This window comes from Erinaceus europaeus (assembly GCF_950295315.1).
Source record: "Erinaceus europaeus chromosome 5 unlocalized genomic scaffold, mEriEur2.1 SUPER_5_unloc_1, whole genome shotgun sequence".
NCBI classification, from domain to species: Eukaryota; Metazoa; Chordata; class Mammalia; order Eulipotyphla; family Erinaceidae; genus Erinaceus; species Erinaceus europaeus.
In genome coordinates this window covers 210,195-227,444 of record NW_026647112.1, presented here as the reverse complement: position 1 = coordinate 227,444, position 17,250 = coordinate 210,195, and the positions used below count along the sequence as shown (strand labels likewise).

The following is a 17,250-nucleotide window of genomic DNA, read 5'->3' as shown; positions in this document are numbered from 1 at the left end:
TGGGAGGGTCAGGGTGGGGACAGTGGCCTGGGTGGCGAAGGTCAGGGTGGGGGACAGTGGCCTGGGTGGGGAGGGTCAGGGTGGGGACAGTGGCCTGGGTGGGGAGAGTCAGGGTGGGGACAGTGGCCTGGGTGGGGAGGGTCAGGGTGGGGACATTGGCCTGGTGGGGAGGGTCAGGGTGGGGACAGTGGCCTGGGTGGGGACATTGGCCTGGGTGGGGAGGGTCAGAGTGGGGACAGTGGCCTGGGTGGGAGGGTCAGGGTGGGGACAGTGGCCTGGGGTGGGACGGGTCAGGGTGGGGGACAGTGGCCTGGGTGGGGAGGGTCAGGGTGGGGACAGTGGCCTGGGTGGGGAGGGTCAGGGTGGGGACAGTGGCCTGGGTGGGGAGGGTCAGGGTGGGGACAGTGGCCTGGGTGGGGAGGGTCAGGGTGGGGACAGTGGCCTGGGTGGGGAGGGTCAGGGTGGGGACAGTGGCCTGGGTGGGAGACTCAGGGTGGGGGACAGTGGCCTGGGTGGGGAGGGTCAGGGTGGGGGACAGTGGCCTGGGTGGGGAGGGTCAGGGTGGGGACAGTGGCCTGGGTGGGGAGGGTCAGGGTGGGGACAGTGGCCTGGGTGGGGAGGGTCAGGGTGGGGACAGTGTCCTGGGTGGGGAGGGTCAGGGTGGGGACAGTGTCCTGGGTGGGGAGGGTCAGGGTGGGGACAGTGTCCTGGGTGGGAGGGTCAGGGTGGGGACAGTGGCCTGGGTGGGGAGGGTCAGGGTGGGGACATTGGCCTGGGTGGGGAGGGTCAGGGTGGGGACAGTGGCCTGGGTGGGGAGGGTCAGGGTGGGGACAGTGGCCTGGGTGGGGAGGGTCAGGGTGGGGACAGTGGCCTGGGTGGGGAGGGTCAGGGTGGGGACAGTGGCCTGGGTGGGAAGGGTCAGGGTGGGGACAGTGGTCTAGGTGGCGAAGGTCAGGGTGGGGGACAGTGGCCTGGGTGGGGAGGGTCAGGGTGGGGACAGTGGCCTGGGTGGGGAGGGTCAGGGTGGGGACAGTGTCCTGGGTGGGGAGAGTCAGGGTGGGGACATTGGCCTGGGTGGGGAGTGTCAGGGTGGGGACATTGGCCTGGGTGGGGAGTGTCAGGGTGGGGACAGTGTCCTGGGTGGGGAGTGTCAGGGTGGGGGACAGTGTCCTGGGTGGGGAGGGTCAGGGTGGGGACAGTGTCCTGGGTGGGGAGGGTCAGGGTGGGGACAGTGGCCTGGGTGGGGAGTGTCAGGGTGGGGACAGTGGTCTGGGTGGGGAGGGTCAGGGTGGGTCAGTGGCCTGGGTGGGGAGGGTCAGGGTGGGGTCAGTGGCCTGGGTGGGGAGAGTCAGGGTGGGGACAGTGTCCTTGGTGGGGAGGGTCAGGGTGGGGACATTGGCTTGGGTGGGGAGGGTCAGGGTGGGGACAGTGGCCTGGGTGGGGAGTGTCAGGGTGGGGACAGTGTCCTGGGTGGGAGGGTCAGGGTGGGGGACAGTGGCCTGGGTGGGGAGGGTCAGGGTGGGGACAGTGGCCTGGTGGGGAGTGTCAGGGTGGGGACATTGGCCTGGGTGGGGAGGGTCAGGGTGGGGACAGTGGCCTGGGTGGGGAGGGTCAGGGTGGGGACAGTGTCCTGGGTGGGGAGGGTCAGGGTGGGGACAGTGTCCTGGGTGGGGAGGGTCAGGGTGGGGGACAGTGTCCTGGGTGGGGAGGGTCAGGGTGGGGACATTGGCCTGGGTGGGGAGGGTCAGGGTGGGGACAGTGGCCTGGGTGGGGTCAGGGTGGGGACAGTGTCCTGGGTGGGGAGAGTCAGGGTGGGGACAGTGGCCTGGGTGGGGAGAGTCAGGGTGGGGACATTGGCCTGGGTGGGGAGGGTCAGGGTGGGGACAGTGGCCTGGGTGGGGAGGGTCAGGGTGGGGACAGTGGCCTGGGTGGGGAGGGTCAGGGTGGGGACAGTGTCCTGGGTGGGGAGAGTCAGGGTGGGGACAGTGGCCTGGGTGGGGAGAGTCAGGGTGGGGACATTGGCCTGGGTGGGGAGGGTCAGGGTGGGGACAGTGGCCTGGGTGGGGAGGGTCAGGGTGGGGACAGTGGCCTGGGTGGGGAGGGTCAGGGTGGGGACAGTGGCCTGGGTGGGGAGAGTCAGGGTGGGGACATTGGCCTGGGTGGGGAGGGTCAGGGTGGGGACAGTGTCCTGGGTGGGGAGGGTCAGGGTGGGGGACAGTGTCCTGGGTGGGGAGGGTCAGGGTGGGGACATTGGCCTGGGTGGGAAGGGTCAGGGTGGGGACAGTGGCCTGGGTGGGGTCAGGGTGGGGGACAGTGTCCTGGTGGGGAGAGTCAGGGTGGGGACAGTGGCCTGGGTGGGAGAGTCAGGGTGGGACATTGGCCTGGGTGGGGAGTGTCAGGGTGGGGACAGTGGCCTGGGTGGGGAGGGTCAGGGTGGGGTCAGTGGCCTGGGTGGGAGGGTCAGGGTGGGGTCAGTGGCCTGGGTGGGGAGAGTCAGGTGGGGACAGTGTCCTTGGTGGGGAGAGTCAGGGTGGGGACATTGGCCTGGGTGGGGAGGGTCAGGGTGGGGACAGTGGCCTGGGTGGGGAGTGTCAGGGTGGGACAGTGGTCTAGGTGGCGAAGGTCAGGGTGGGGGACAGTGGCCTGGGTGGGGAGGGTCAGGGTGGGACAGTGGCCTGGGTGGGGAGTGTCAGGGTGGGGACATTGGCCTGGGTGGGGAGGGTCAGGGTGGGGACAGTGTCCTGGGTGGGGTCAGGGTGGGGACAGTGTCCTGGGTGGGGAGGGTCAGGGTGGGGGACAGTGTCCTGGGTGGGGAGGGTCAGGGTGGGGACATTGGCCTGGGTGGGGAGGGTCAGGGTGGGGACATTGGCCTGGGTGGGGAGGTCAGGGTGGGGACAGTGGCCTGGGTGGGGTCAGGGTGGGGACAGTGTCCTGGGTGGGGAGAGTCAGGGTGGGGACATTGGCCTGGGTGGGGAGGGTCAGGGTGGGGACAGTGGCCTGGGTGGGGAGAGTCAGGGTGGGGACAGTGGCCTGGGTGGGGAGGGTCAGGGTGGGGACAGTGGCCTGGGTGGGGAGAGTCAGGGTGGGGACATTGGCCTGGGTGGGGAGGGTCAGGGTGGGGACAGTGGCCTGGGTGGGGAGGGTCAGGGTGGGGGACAGTGTCCTGGGTGGGGAGGGTCAGGGTGGGGACATTGGCCTGGGTGGGGAGGGTCAGGGTGGGGACAGTGGCCTGGGTGGGGTCAGGGTGGGGACAGTGTCCTGGGTGGGGAGAGTCAGGGTGGGGACATTGGCCTGGGTGGGGAGGGTCAGGGTGGGGACAGTGGCCTGGGTGGGGAGGGTCAGGGTGGGGACAGTGGCCTGGGTGGGGAGGGTCAGGGTGGGGACAGTGGTCATGGTGGGGAGGGTCAGCGTGGGGACAGTGGCCTGGGTGGGAGAGTCAGGGTGGGGACATTGGCCTGGGTGGGGAGGGTCAGGGTGGGGACAGTGGCCTGGGTGGGGAGAGTCAGGGTGGGGACATTGGCCTGGGTGGGGAGGGTCAGGGTGGGGACAGTGGCCTGGGTGGGGAGGGTCAGGGTGGGGACAGTGGCCTGGGTGGGGAGGGTCAGGGTGGGGACAGTGGTCATGGTGGGGAGGGTCAGCGTGGGGACAGTGGCCTGGGTGGGGACAGTGTCCTGGGTGGGGAGGGTCAGCGTGGGGACAGTGGGGCCTGGCTGCGGGCTGCGGGCCGCCAATAAAATCCTTTTTTCCGAACTTGGGCCTTGAGCGGCAGGACCAGAGGTCAGGGCGCCGGCGGGGCCGAGCGCAGGAACCCGGAACATTCCGGATTCAGCTCCGCGACCTTCGGTCCCGCCAGGAGGGGGCGTGGCCGCCTTAGGGCCCCTCCGGCCTCACCTGTCGGCCCCGCCCCCTGCCCCGGTAGGCGTCCAATCAGCGGAGCCCCCGCTCCGCCCCGCCCCCGACAGGTGCACCCCCCCCACCCCCCGCCGCCCGGCGGAAACGCGATCCGGGAAAAGGCGATCGGGGACCTGGCCGACCCGGCATGGAGCCCGCAGAGCGCGCGCAGGCGGCCTTGGACCGCGTGCCCAGGTGCGGCCCGGGGACCCGGGACAGGCGCTCGGGGGCACACGGGCGGGCGACACTGGGTCCGGGGTGCGGAGGCAGGGCGGAGGGAGGGTCCGCGTGTCCCGCCGTCGTCACGGTCTGGCGCAGGGTGGACGCCTACGGCTTCGAACGGCCGGCGGACGTGGACGCGGCCGCCTACGAGGACTCGCTGGCCGCGCAGCTGGCGGTGCTGGCGCGCAGGGCGCACAAGTGGGAGCGGCTGCTGCGGGGAGGAGGCGTGCGCAGGAACCTGACCCGTGAGCCTCCCGCACCGGCACCTGGGCCCGCCCCGGACCCCGCCCCCGGACCCCGCCCCCTGCGCCCAGACCCCGCCCCTCGCGACCGTGCCCCGCCCCTTCGCCCCGCCCCCGCCCGTGCCCAGACCCCGCCCCCGCCCGTGCCCGGACCCCGCCCCCTTGAGACCGTGCCCCGCCCCCTGCGCCCAGACCCCGCCCCTTGCGACCGTGCCCCGCCCCTGCGCCCCGCCCCCACCCGTGCCCGGACCCTACCCCCTGCGCCCGGACCCCGCCTCCGCCCGTGCCCGGACCCCGCCCCCTTGAGACCGTGCCCCGCCCCCTGCGCCCAGACCCCGCCCCTTGCGACCGTGCCCCGCCCCCTGCGCCCGGACCATGCCGCTTGTGCCGAGCCCGAAGCCCCGCCCCCCGCGCCCGGGTCCGCCTGCACCTTGCCCCCCTTGCACCGGGCCCTGAGCCCGAAGCTCCGCCCCTGTGAACAGCCCCGCCCCCTTGCGTCGGGCCCCGCCCCTGTGCCCGAAGCCCCGCCTCTTGTGGCCAGCCCCCTCCCCTTGCACCCGGCCCCGCCCCTGTGCCCGAAGCCCCGCCCCTTGTGTCCAGCCCCCTCCCCTTGCACCCGGCCCCGCCCCTGTGCCCGAAGCCCCGCCCCTTGTGCCCAGCCCCCTCCCCTTGCACCGGGCCCCGCCCCTTGTGCCCAGCCCCCTCCCCTTGCACCGGGCCCCGCCCCTGTGCCCGAAGCCCCGCCCCTTGTGCCCAGCCCCCTCCCCTTGCACCCGGCCTCGCCCCTGTGCCGGAAGCTCCGCCCCTTGTGCCCAGCCCCCTCCCCTTGCACCCGGCCTCGCCCCTGTGCCCGAAGCTCCGCCCCTCTTGCCCAGCCCCCTCCCCTTGCACTGGGCCCCGCCCCTGTGCCCGAAGCCCCGCCCCTTGTGCCCAGCCCCCTCCCCTTGCACCCGGCCCTGTGCCCGAAGCCCTCCCCATGGACCTCGGATCTGCCCCCTTGGACCTGGACCCCCTCCCTGTACGTAGTCACCTGGCGCCCTCCCAAAGTGGCAGCCTGGTGGGACTAAGGACCCCTTAGGGTGGTGGGTGCTGTGCTGGGCGTGTCTCCCCGCTGCAGCCTGCACTCAGCACCCAGTGTCCTGGGGAAGGTGCTTGCCGTGGCCAGGTCCGCCCCACCCCACCTCAACCCAGGGGGCTGCCTCAGCCACTGCTGCTTCTGTCTGCTCTCCTCCAGCTCGCTCCTTCGCTCCTTCCTCCCTCCCTTTCTCCCTTCTCCTTCCTTTCCTTTTCTCACTTTCTGCCCCAGATCCCTGCTCAGCCCTGGCTGATGGTTGTACTGGGGATTGAACTTGGGGCCTCAGAGCATCAGGCAGGAGAGTCTGTTGCAGAACCCTTGTGCTGTGTCCCCAGCCCACCTCTTCCCGTTTCAAAGCCGTGGGCTCCCGAGTCAGGATGAGTGGGCTCCAGGAGCCACCAGGCCCTTGCCACAGGCTTCCTCCTCTCCTTCTTTCCTCTCCTTTTATGCTTTCTTTTGTGGGTGTGTGTTTTTGACATATTTTATGTATGTATTGGTTGAGACCAAGGGAAATCGAGAGGGAGAAGATAGGGAGGGAGGGAGACAGGGAGACACCTGCAGCCCTGCTTCACCGCTTGTGACGCTCTCGCCTGCAGGGGAGCTGGGGGCTTGAAGCCGGGTCCTGTGCACGGTGACAGGTGCGCTCAGCCAGGTGCGCCTCCACCCAGCCCCAGGGTTTCATTTCTGTCATCACAAGGGCTTCACCACTAAGTGACTTTCTCAGACAGAGAGACGGAGACGGAGTGGTCTGGGAGGTGGTGCGGTGGCTGAAGCTTTGGACTCTCAGGCATCGGGTCCTGAGTTCCGTCCCAGCAGCACGTGAACCGGCGATGTCTGACTCTTTCTCCTCCTATCCCTCTCGTTAATAAATGAAATATTGGGAGTCGGGCAGTAGCGCAGCGGGTTCAGCGCAGGTGGCGCAAAGCGCAGGGACCGGCGTGAGGATCCCGGTTCGAGCCCCCGGCTCCCCACCTGCAGGGGAGTCGCATCCCAGGCGGTGAAGCAGGTCTGCGGGTGTCTGTCTTTCTCTCCCCCTCTCTGTCTTCCCCTCCTCTCTCCGTTTCTCTCTGTCCTATCCAACAATGACATTAATAACAACAACAATAATAACTACAACTACAACAATAAAACAACTAGGGCAACAAAAGGGAATAAATAAATATTAAAACATAAGTCAATGAAATATTAAGGAAAAAAGAGACAAGGAGGGAGAGAGACAGAGGAGAGAGAGGGAGGGAGGGGGAAAGAGGGAGAGAGAGGAGGAGGAGGAGAGAGAGGGAGAGGGAGGGGGAGAGGGACAGGAGAGACACGGAGGCCAGAGACAGAGAGCTTCCTTCAGCACGAGGAGCTGCTCCATGGGCCCTGCCTTGGCAGGCGTCACCCCAGTGAGCTGTCACCAGCTTCAGCCCCTCTCCCTGGGGCGGCGGCCACCCTGGAGGCGTCTCCTGTGAGACACTCTGCTGCTCGCCCCAGCCCCGGGGTTGGGGTGCTGGCCCCTGCAGATCAGAGGCTGCCCAGGCACCTGGCCTGAGCTCGGGGTCAGCGGGTCAGAGGCTCGGGGTCAAAGGTGGCCCCATGGGGCATAGCGGGAGGCCCCTGAGGGCCAGTATAATGGGGGTGAGGTGGGGTTATGGACAGTCTGCAAGAGGGGGACAGTGGTCTTTTTTTAATATTTATTTCCTTTTGTTGCCCTTGTTGTTTTATTGTTGTAGTTATTATTGTTGTCACTGTTGCATAGGACAGAGAGAAATGGAGAGAGGAGGGGAAGACAGAGAGGGGGAGAGAAAGACAGACACCTGCAGACCTGCTTCACCGCCTGGGAAGCGACTCCCCTGCAGGTGGGGAGCCGGGGGCTCGAACCGGGATCCTTATGCCCGTCCTTGTGCTTTGCGCTACCTGCGCTTAACCCGCTGCGCCACCGCCCGACTCCCCAATTGTTGTAGTTCTTACTGTTGTTGTTGGCTAGGACAGAGAGAAATGGAGAGAGGAGGGGAAAACAGAGAGGGGGAGAGAAAGACAGACACCTGCAGACCTGCTTCACCGCCTGGGAAGCGACTCCCCTGCAGGTGGGGAGCCGGGGCTCGAACCAGGGTCCTGACGCCGGTCCTTGCGTTTTGTGCCACGTGCGCTCAACCCGCTGCGCCACCATCCGCCTCCCGACAGTGGTCTTTTGACAGCCTGGAAGTGGGGTGGCCGCTTAAACGAGGTGCATCTGCCCATATGCAGCCCCTCCCAGCCCAGCCTCGGTGTCCATCCATCCTGACCTCGCCATGTCTGTCTTCCATCTATCCTTCATGTCGTCTTGACCCTTGCCCTGTCCGTCTGTCTGTCCTTCATCCCTCTGTCCTGACCCTGCATGTCCGTGTGTCCTGCAGTGAAGCGCTACATCCGGAAGGGTGTGCCCCTGGAGCACAGGGCCCGTGTGTGGATGGGGGTGAGCGGGGCCCAGGCCCAGCTGGACCAAAACCCCGGCTACTACCACCGGCTCCTCCAGGGCCACAGGGACGACAGCCTGGAGGAGGCCATCAGGACAGGTGACCTGCTCGGGCCCTGGGGGGAGGGGCTGGGGTCACCCCCGAGTGGGAGGGGCTGGGGTCACCCCCGGGTGGGAGGGGGTTGGGGTCACCCCCGGGTGGGAGGGGCTGGGGTCACCCCCGGGTGGGAGGGGCTGGGGTCACCTCCGGTAGGAGGGGCTGGGGTCACCCCGGGGTGGGAGGGGGTTGGGGTCACCCCCGGGTGGGAGGGGCTGGGGTCACCCCCGGGTGGGAGGGGCTGGGGTCACCCCGGGGTGGGAGGGGGTTGGGGTCACCCCCGGGTGGGAGGGGCTGGGGTCACCCCCGGGTGGGAGGGGGTTGGGGTCACCCCCGGGTGGGAGGGCCTGGGGGTCACCACCTGGTGGGCCGGGGGTCACAGAAACCTCAGGCCCACTGACAGGCCACCACCACCCAGCATACACTGCAGCTCACTCTCAGGGATGCTCTCGGCTTGCAAAGATGATTCTCTTTATCTTAAAAATATGGTTTGCTTTTTAAACCTGTCCCACCCACGTCTCTTCTGGCTGGGTGGGGCCTGGGGTCAGCCCTGGGTGGGCAGGTGGGCGGCCCCTGTGGCATGTGCCATCACACTGTCCTCACCCCACAGACCTGCACCGGACTTTCCCTGACAACGTCCGCTTCCGCAGAGACGCGGAGCACTGCCTGCAGGAGCCGCTGTTTAATGTGCTGCTGGCGTACGGGCTGCACAACCCGGCTGTGGGGTACTGCCAGGTGAGTCCCAGGTAGGCGAGGACGCTGGGTGTGAACCCTGGTGGGGACAGGGGTGCTGCCAGGTGAGTCCCAGGTGGGCGAGGATGCTGGGTGTGAGCCCTGGTCGGGACGGGGGTGCTGCCAGGTGAGTCCCAGGTGGGTGAGGATGCTGGGTGAGAGCCCTGGTCGGGACGGGGGTGCTGCCAGGTGAGTCCCAGGTGGGTGAGGATGCTGGGTGAGAGCCCTGGTCGGGACGGGGGTGCTGCCAGGTGAGTCCCAGGTGGGTGAGGATGCTGGGTGAGAGCCCTAGTGGGGACGGGGGTGCTGCCAGGTGAGTCCCAGGTAGGTGAGGATGCTGGGTGTGAACCCTGGTGGGGACGGGGGTGCTGCCAGGTGAGTCCCAGGTGGGCGAGGATGCTGCCTGGGTGAGAGCCCTAGTGGGGACGGGGGTGCTGCCAGGTGAGTCCCAGGTGGGCGAGGATGCTGGCTGGGTGAGAGCCCTAGTGGGGACGGGGGTGCTGCCAGGTGAGTCCCAGGTGGGTGAGGATGCTGGGTGTGAGCCCTGGTGGGGACGGGGGTGCTGCCAGGTGAGTCCCAGGTGGGCGAGGATGCTGGGTGTGTGCCCTAGTGGGGACGGGGGTGCTGCCAGGTGAGTCCCAGGTGGGCGAGGATGCTGGGTGTGTGCCCTGGTGGGGACGGGGGTGCTGCCAGGTGAGTCCCAGGTGGGCGAGGATGCTGGCTGGGTGAGAGCCCTAGTAGGGACGGGGGTGCTGCCAGGTGAGTCCCAGGTGGGCGAGGATGCTGGCTGGGTGAGAGCCCTAGTGGGGACGGGGGTGCTGCCAGGTGAGTCCCAGGTGGGTGAGGATGCTGGCTGGGTGAGAGCCCTAGTGGGGACGGGGGTGCTGCCAGGTGAGTCCCAGGTGGGTGAGGATGCTGGCTGGGTGAGAGCCCTAGTGGGGACGGGGGTGCTGCCAGGTGAGTCCTAGGTGGGCGAGGATGCTGGGTGTGAGCCCTGGTGGGGACGGGGGTGCTGCCAGGTGAGTCCCAGGTGGGCGAGGATGCTGGCTGGGTGAGAGCCCTAGTAGGGACGGGGGTGCTGCCAGGTGAGTCCCAGGTGGGCGAGGATGCTGGGTGTGAGCCCTGGTCGGGACGGGGGTGCTGCCAGGTGAGTCCCAGGTGGGTGAGGATGCTGGCTGGGTGAGAGCCCTGGTCGGGACGGGGGTGCTGCCAGGTGAGTCCCAGGTAGGCGAGGATGCTGGCTGGGTGAGAGCCCTAGTGGGGACGGGGGTGCTGCGAGGTGAGTCCCAGGTGGGCGAGGATGCTGGGAGTGAGCCCTGGTCGGGCCAGGGGTGCTGGGCCAAGTCCCGTGGGTGCCGGGGAGAGGGAACAGCCCTGCAGCCCGGCTGTCCCTCAGGGCATGAACTTTGTCGCGGGTTACCTGTTGCTGGTCAGCTCGAGGGAGGAAGAGGCCTTCTGGCTGCTGGACGCTCTGCTGGGGCGGATCCTGCCCGGTAGGTGGACGCTGCTGAGTCCAGGCTCAGTCCAGGGCTGGGGTGGCCAGGCTGCCTCCCGTTGGGGACTCATGTCCATCTGGCTCTGGGGACCCTCCCTCCCCAGACTATTATGGCCCGGCCATGCTGGGGCTGCGGACGGACCAGGAGGTGCTGGGTGAGCTGGTGAGGGCCAAGCTGCCTGCCGTGGCCGCCTTGCTGGACAGACACGGTGTCCCCTGGAGCCTGCTGGCCGCCCGTTGGTTTATCTGCCTGTTTGCAGATGTCCTCCCTGTGGAGGTCAGTGCGGGGGTCTGTCTGGGGGGACACTGCCCTCCGTCCTGCATCCTGACGGGGCCGGGCCTCCACCCCCATCTCCTGCAGACGGCACTGCGCGTGTGGGACTGCTTGTTCTGCGAGGGCTCCAAGGTGCTGTTCCGCGTGGCCCTCACCCTGCTCAAGCTGCACCAGGCTTTCCTGCTCAGTGCAGCCTCAGGCCCGGAGCTCTGCCAGCGCGCCCAGGAGATCACCCGGGGGGCCTGCGCCTGGCACTGCTACTCCTTCATGCAGGTGAGGCTCTAGACACAGCCTGGGCCCTGCACTGTGTAGACAGCCTGGGTCCTGCACAGTGTAGACATCCTGGGCCCTGCAGTGTAGACAGCCTTGGCCCTGCACCGTGTAGACAGCCTGGGCCCTGCACCGTGTAGACAGCCTGGGCCCTGCACCGTGTAGACAGCCTGGGCCCTGCACCGTGTAGATAGCCTGGGCCCTGCACAGTGTAGACACCCTGGGCCCTGCAGTGTAGACAGCCCTGCAGTCAGGCCGTGTGGGCAGATCCCTGGGCCCTGTGCTGGCCGGGCGGGGTCCTGCAGGGCAGGGCTGTGGGCTGCAGCACCCGGCCCGTGCAGCTCTGCCCATCCCGTGCTGGGTGCCCCCCAGATCCGGCCTGCTCTGTCCTGCACCCCAGACCCCAGCAGCGAGGAAGCAAGGCTTTGATGAGCTGTGCCCCTTCTAGAGCATCTTCTCGGAGCCGGGCAGCCTGTCCCGAAGCTCCATCCGCCGGCTGCGCCAGGCCTGCAGGAGACGCCTGCTGGTCCAGGGTTGAGCACCCCTGCCGGGCCTCACAGCAGCCTGGGACCTGCCTCCAATCTGACCCCAGGAGTCACGTTCTCAGAGACTCTGCCGCAGAGACTGAGCGTCCCCCCAGGAGTCACGTTCTCAGAGACTCTGCTGCAGAGACTGAGCACGTCCGCCTGGACTAACGACCGGACTGGGAATTAAAACAGTGGAACCTGGTCCTCAGCATTAAGCTTGGTCCCAGCCTAGCGCGTCTCCTCAGGGACAGGGACGGGCACGGGGCGGAGGGCTGCCTGGTGCCCACAGCCGCCACAGGACGCGACAGCTGAGCCCCGCTGGCCCTCCCAGGGCTTCAGCCGCCAGCCCTGCCCCGACCTATGACGGGTGGTGACGGTGCAGTCGCCCCACCCGTTCAGGGCAGCCATGGGGGTCTGCACACCCAAGGCCTCCGCTAGGCGCTGCCCCGTGACTCCAGCCCACGCCCCAGGCTCAGCACCTGTCTGGCCAGGCCACGACCCCGGAGGCGCCGGCTCGCAGACCCACGGCCGTGACCTCGCCCTCGGGCAGCACCTGTGCGTGACCCCGGCCTTCCCCCCCGTCCACCCCCCCCCCCCCGGCCTCACAGATCTCGTGCAGGACGGTGCGGGGTGAAGCCCCGAGTCTGACCCCGGCTTCCATCACACCAGATGGGAAGAGTGAGAGGAGCCGGGCTGAGCCCTGAGAGGGCGGTGGCCCGTCCCCAAGCCACCGTGTCCCCACCCCAGACCCAGCCCGTGCTCACCAGCGACAACAAAGCCCACAAACAAGAAAGACGGTTTATTAACGTCCAGCAGGGCCCTCAGCCCAGCCCAGCCAACTACTGTACAGCGCAGAGCCCCACACCCACGGGGAGGGAGGGAGGGGTGGAGAAGGGGGGCGGGGAGGGGGAGAGGACAGCCCCACAGGGAGGAGGGGGCGACAACACCCAGCGGGATGGAGGAGCAGCACGTGGAGAAGCCCACCCCCACAGGGAGGAGCAGCTGTCCCCCCACACGGGAAGGGACGCCAGTTTCGACTGGGCAGGGGCTCACTGCAGAAGCCGCCCGCCCGCCGAGCGCCGGGGCTGAGGGGAGGTCTCCTGCAGGGAGGCGGAGGCCCCGTGAGCCCCGCTTTGGTGAATGTCGAGGTCAAGCCAGTTAGCGGACCGACCGTTAGCGGTTTAGCGGGTGACCTGGCCGCGGGGGCGGCCTAGATGGTCTGGTAGCCGGCGTGGCTGCGCCTGCGGCCGATGAGGTAGGCGACCAGCACGATGAGGACCAGGCCGGCCAGGGCGCCGCCCACGGCCACGGGGATCAGCATGCTGTTCTCGTCCAGGGCGCACTCCTCTGCTGTGGATGGGCGGGCGGGCGGGCGTCAGCGGGCCGGGTCCACCCCAGGCGCCCTCGGCCCGCAGGTCGCTGCCGCTCCGGGACTCACCTGCCCCGAATTGGCCGCCGTCCACCCGGAACGCCTGCACCCACACGTGGGACAGGTGGAGGCTGAGGGCCGCCGTCACACGCACCTGCTGCCCCGCGTTGCAGCGGTAGGACCTGCCCACGGAGGCCTCGAGAGCCCGCAGGGAGCCGTTGGCGGCCCTGAAGGTGGGGTCTGGGGGGCGGAGGGGGGGGGGGCGGTGAGTGCCGAGCGCCGGCCTGGGGCGACCGGGGCTGGGGGCCGGGGGAGGTTCACCTCTGGCGTCAGGGAGCGTCATGGTGAGCTGGACCCCGCGCAGAAAGAAGCGGCTGGAAGTCGCGTTCTTCGAGAGGAGACAGACAGCCTCAGTTTCCTGGCGGCTGGGCTGCCGTGGGGCAGCTCGGGGCCGGGCGGGCAGCCTGGCCGAGCCCCCCCTTCCGTTTGTCACCTCCAGGGCCGCTGTCCCTGGGCTTGGTGCCGCACGACAGACCCACTACCCGGCACGGTGGACAGAGCGGGGCTGAGACAGATGGACAGACACCCGCAACTGCGAGCAGGGACGGGGCCCACGTGTGCTAACGGGTGTGTGTGTGTGTGTGGGTGTGTGTCTCCAGTGGGCATGCCAGTTCCCGGCCCCCCGCCAGCGACCCCTCGTCCTCAAGGTGCGTCTCGCAAGAGATGGCCGGTGCTGAGCCGCAGGACACGGCCGGCGAGGGACACGGGGACAGGCGGGGCCCCTGGGACCACCCCCCTCGGACGGGCCGCGCGGGACCCTCACCAGGGCGAAGCTCAGCTCCAGCTCGGAGACGCCCGGGCTCTGCAGCTGCAGCGTCACCAGGCGGGGCGAGCAGGTGCCCCTGGCCGTGGTCTGGTTGGGGCTGATGTTGAAGACGCCCTCAGCTGTCTGTGTGCGAGCGGGTAGAGGTCACCTCTGGGGCGGGGGCGGGCAGAGGGACAGACGGGCGAGCAGACAGACAGACGGACAGGCAGCCTGGGCAGAGGAACAGATGGGCAGGCAGACAGACGGGCAGACAGACTGGGCAGAGGGACAGACGGGCGGGCAGGCAGACCGGCGCCGGCCCTACCGCGTTGTCCTTGTGCTGGTAGGTGACGTGCAGCTGCAGCGCCAGGCTGGCCAGCAGGCAGGTCCCGTTGGCGCCGCTGACGTTGAACTTCTGCACCGCGGGGGCCGGGGTGGGCGCGGGCCCGTCCTGCCGACAGCGCGTCTCTGAGGACCAGGAGGGACAGAAGGGGCGCTGAGCCGCGGCCGGGCGGGAGGGGCGCACGGGCGGCCGGGGCCCCACCTTGTGTGCTGAAGCGGCGGCCGCTCAGGTAGGCCTGGATGGTGGCGGCGCTGAGCGTGGCGGTCACGTTGGGCAGGAGCACCCGGCGCGGGCTCTCGCAGCGGTACTTCGTGTCCACGTCCGCGCTCAGGTCGGTGGCGGCGGCCGCGACCCTGGTCTCTGCGGGCAGGCGGGGTGGCCGGGTGGGTCCCCAGCTGCCGCCCCGCCCCGCCCCGGCCCGCACCCCGGCCCCCGCCCGCCATGCCTACCCTTGGCGCTGGCGTTCGGGAAGGCGGCGGCGTCCGCCAGGTTGTAGGCCAGGCCCAGGGCGCGCACGCCGTAGCGGGTGACGTTCCGCGCGAAGCGCAGGGTCAGCGCGTGCCCGGGCCCCCAGCCCAGGACCAGGCGGGGCCCGGACGCCGCGTCCCCGCAGGAGCTGCTGTTGAGCACGCGGGCGGCGGGCGGCAGCCGCAGGGTCGCCATCTGGAACGACGGGGGGTGGGGGGGGGGGTGGGGGGGGGTGGGGGTCGGGCCGGGCCGGGGCTTCCCGCCTCCGCCCGCAGGGGCGCCTGCCGCAGTGAGCGAGCGGGACCAGCGGCGGGACCAGCGGCCGGCGCGGCTGTCAGCGCCCCAAAGACCTGGGTTCCAGCCCCCGCGCTCCACCCGCACGGTGAAGCTTTAGGAGCAGAACAGCCGGGGCGCCGCGTCTGGAGGGGGGTGGAGGGGAATGTGGGGGAGGGGGGTGTAGGGGAGCGGAGTGTGGGGGAGGGGGTGTAGGGAAGGGGGTGTAGGGGAGTGTGGGGGAGGTGTGAGGGAGGGGAGTGTGGGGGAGGGGGTGTAGGGAAGGGGGTGTAGGGGAGTGTGGGGGAGGGTGGAAGGGAGTGTGGGGGAGGGGGTGTAGGGTGGAGGGGAGGGGTGTGGGGGAGGGGGTGGAGGGGAGTGTGGAAGGGGGGTTTGGGCGGGAGTGTGCGAGCAGGACAGCCCAGCACCTGACACCCCAGCCCCGCCCCCAGCTGCCCTCCAGCCCCGCCCCCACCTGTCTTCCAGCCCCGCCCCCAGCTGCCCTCCAGCCCCGCCCCCACCTGTCTTCCAGCCCCGCCCCCAGCCCCCTCCAGCCCCGCCCCCACCTGTCTTCCAGCCCCGCCCCCAGCTGCCCTCCAGCCCCGCCCCCACCTGTCTTCCAGCCCCGCCCCCAGCCCCCTCCAGCCCCGCCCCCAGCTGCCCTCCAGCCCCGCCCCCACCTGTCTTCCAGCCCCGCCCCCAGCTGCCCTCCAGCCCCGCCCCCACCTGTCTTCCAGCCCCGCCCCCAGCCCCCTCCAGCCCCGCCCCCAGCTGCCCTCCAGCCCCGCCCCCAGCGCCCTCCATCCCCGCCCCCACCTGGGGTCCCCGCAGGGTGTCGTAGGTGACCGAGAAGGCGGCAGCGAAGTCAGCCAGCACGCAGGTCTCCCCGGCCTCCTCCAGCTCGAACCGGGCACACGCGGCGGGCGGCGGGCCTGGGGGTGGGGGGAGTCCGGCTGAGACCCGCTTCCCGCAGGCGCCCGCCCTCCGGGTCTGGCCACCGGGACCGGGGTCCCGACCCCGCGGAGCCCCGAGAGCCGGCCCGCTTCGGCCGGGACGACAGAGAGACAGAGACGGCCGCGGGGCCGGGGCGGCGGCGGACAGCTGGGGGCGCAGAGGCCCCGGGACACCCCCGCCCCCCGCCCCAGGGCCGCCCCGTCTCCGTGGACCCCACCCCTCCCGTGCCCCCTCCCCTCCCCCGTGTCCCCGGCCCCACACCCCCCACCCCCGTGTCCCCGGCCCCGCACCCGCTCCCCCGTGGCCGCCGCCCTCACCGAGCAGCAGTAGCAGCGGCAGCAGCAGCAGGAGGCCGGGCCGGGCGCCGCCGGAGGCCGCCATGGGCGCGGGGCGGTTGGGGTCGGGCCGGGGGGGGGGGGGGGGGGGCGGGCGGCGCGCGGGGGGTCGGAGATCGCAGCCGGCGGCGCCCGCGCAGAAAGGAGACCCCGGCGTGCGTCACGTGAGCTCACACTGCGCCCGCGCGTCACGTGAACCGGCCCTTCTCGCGAGAGTCCGAGTCCCCGGTGTCGGTTCCCATGTGACCGCGGCGGCACGTGACACCCCCCCCATTGGTTCCGGAAGTAGGACGAGGCCGGCCGGAGGCGGGGCCAAGCTGCCCGGAGGGCGTGTCCGCGGGGCGGGGCCAAGCTGCCCGGAGGGCGTGTCCGCAGGGGCGGGGCCAGGCTGCCCGGAGGGCGTGTCCGCGGGGCGGGGCCAGGCTGCCCCTCGTGGGCGTCCGCGCGAGTCCCGGCCCGTGTCCCCGCCGGGTGCTGAGCCTGGCAGCTCCGTGTTGGGGCGACTGCTGGAGAGCCTGACCGGGAGCTTAGGGCTCGGCCTCCCGGGTGGGTCAGGGGTCAGGCTCCCGGCCCCCGCCTGCTCCGAGGCTGCGGCAGCGCTCTCGGTGGCGGAGGCAGCGGCGGCTCCCGGAGAGCCCGCACCGCCCCGTTGCTGGAAAGCAGAGTCCCGCCGGCTGCCCGGCCTCCGCCCGGGAAGGGGCCTGTGCGCTGACCGGCGCCCCGCCCTCCCGAGCCGCCCGCCTCGCGCTGCACGATAAAGTGGGGAGGACGCGGGGCAGAGCCCAGATGGAGGAGAGGAGGGGGAGGAGGGGGGAGGAGGAGAGGGAGGGGGAGGGAAAGGGGGAGGGGGGGAGGCGGCCAGAAGCCGTCAGTCAGCTGGAGGAGCCTCCCTGGTCGGCCCTGCGGTGGGGCAGGTGGGGCAGGGCTGCGTGTCTTTCTCCCTTTCCCTCTCCGCCCCTCTGAAACAGTATCTTCATTGTCCTCATTCCCCGGATAGTCAGAGATCTCAGGGGGGACAGAGAAGAGAGGGGTCAGAGACCCCTGCATCACCCCTCGCCAAGCTCCCCCGCAGGTGGGGACCCGGATCCGAACCTGGGTCCTGTGCGCCGTGACGTGTGCGCCCGGCCGGGAGCGCCAACCCCAAACACCGCCGCCACCGGGAGGTGGACTGACGGGGCCGCCGCAGCCGCGACAACCCCGGGCGCACTCGGGATAGAGGGCGGCGGCGTGAGGCCCCCGCAGCCCCGGCTGGCCGCGAAGTTCTGAACACAAGTGACGTTTCCGGGACGCCGGTAAAGCCCGAGCTCACCCGGCGCAGAGGCCGTCTCCTGCCGCGACCCGCCGCCCGGTCCGGCCGCCGCCCGGCTCACCGCCAGCCTCGTGGTGGCTCACAGCCACCACGAAGCAGGCGCTGCCGAGACCCCTGGCCGTCCCGCCACCGCCT

The 17,250-nt window shown here is 70.2% G+C and overlaps 2 protein-coding genes across 4 annotated transcripts; one reads left to right on the top strand and one right to left on the bottom strand.

Annotated features, from left to right (window-relative positions):
* Nucleotides 1-3,984: 3,984 nt before the first annotated feature.
* GRTP1 (growth hormone regulated TBC protein 1) lies at nucleotides 3,985-11,461 on the top strand. 2 transcript variants are annotated; one of them, XM_060183768.1, is made up of 8 exons: nucleotides 3,985-4,086; nucleotides 4,210-4,358; nucleotides 7,806-7,964; nucleotides 8,572-8,696; nucleotides 10,090-10,186; nucleotides 10,293-10,465; nucleotides 10,550-10,735; nucleotides 11,181-11,461. In XM_060183768.1, the coding sequence occupies exons 1-8, from the start codon at nucleotides 4,040-4,042 to the stop codon at nucleotides 11,268-11,270; spliced, it is 1,026 nt and encodes a 341-aa protein (XP_060039751.1). In that variant the 5' UTR covers nucleotides 3,985-4,039; the 3' UTR covers nucleotides 11,271-11,461. The 2 variants fall into 2 exon arrangements, with proteins under 2 accessions (XP_060039751.1, XP_060039752.1); XM_060183769.1 differs by having other exon boundaries at nucleotides 11,133-11,262.
* A 577-nt stretch (nucleotides 11,462-12,038) lies between these two features.
* LAMP1 (lysosomal associated membrane protein 1) lies at nucleotides 12,039-16,033 on the bottom strand. 2 transcript variants are annotated; one of them, XM_060183765.1, is made up of 9 exons: nucleotides 15,789-16,007; nucleotides 15,334-15,449; nucleotides 14,226-14,439; nucleotides 13,978-14,136; nucleotides 13,759-13,901; nucleotides 13,452-13,577; nucleotides 12,950-13,016; nucleotides 12,698-12,868; nucleotides 12,039-12,609 (listed from the first exon to the last, which is right to left on the bottom strand). In XM_060183765.1, the coding sequence occupies exons 1-9, from the start codon at nucleotides 15,850-15,852 to the stop codon at nucleotides 12,470-12,472; spliced, it is 1,200 nt and encodes a 399-aa protein (XP_060039748.1). In that variant the 5' UTR covers nucleotides 15,853-16,007; the 3' UTR covers nucleotides 12,039-12,469. The 2 variants fall into 2 exon arrangements, 1 of the variants encoding a protein (XP_060039748.1); XR_009547784.1 differs by lacking the exon at nucleotides 12,039-12,609 and having other exon boundaries at nucleotides 12,786-12,868; nucleotides 12,950-13,248; nucleotides 15,789-16,033.
* Nucleotides 16,034-17,250: the final 1,217 nt, after the last annotated feature.

Bases quoted from the DNA above. Each gene is read 5' to 3' on its own strand.
- LAMP1 (XM_060183765.1), bottom strand. From the start codon at position 15,852: ATGGCGGCCTCCGGCGGCGCCCGGCCCGGCCTCCTGCTGCTGCTGCCG. The intron at 14,440-15,333 runs GTGGGGGCGGGG...CCGTCGTTCCAG, and splicing joins ACACCCTGCGGGGACCCCAG to ATGGCGACCCTGCGGCTGCC. The intron at 13,578-13,758 runs GTAGGGCCGGCG...GCTCGCACACAG, and splicing joins ACCAGCACAAGGACAACGCG to ACAGCTGAGGGCGTCTTCAA.
- GRTP1 (XM_060183768.1), top strand. From the start codon at position 4,040: ATGGAGCCCGCAGAGCGCGCGCAGGCGGCCTTGGACCGCGTGCCCAG. The intron at 4,087-4,209 runs GTGCGGCCCGGG...GGTCTGGCGCAG, and splicing joins GCCTTGGACCGCGTGCCCAG to GGTGGACGCCTACGGCTTCG. The intron at 7,965-8,571 runs GTGACCTGCTCG...CTCACCCCACAG, and splicing joins GGAGGAGGCCATCAGGACAG to ACCTGCACCGGACTTTCCCT.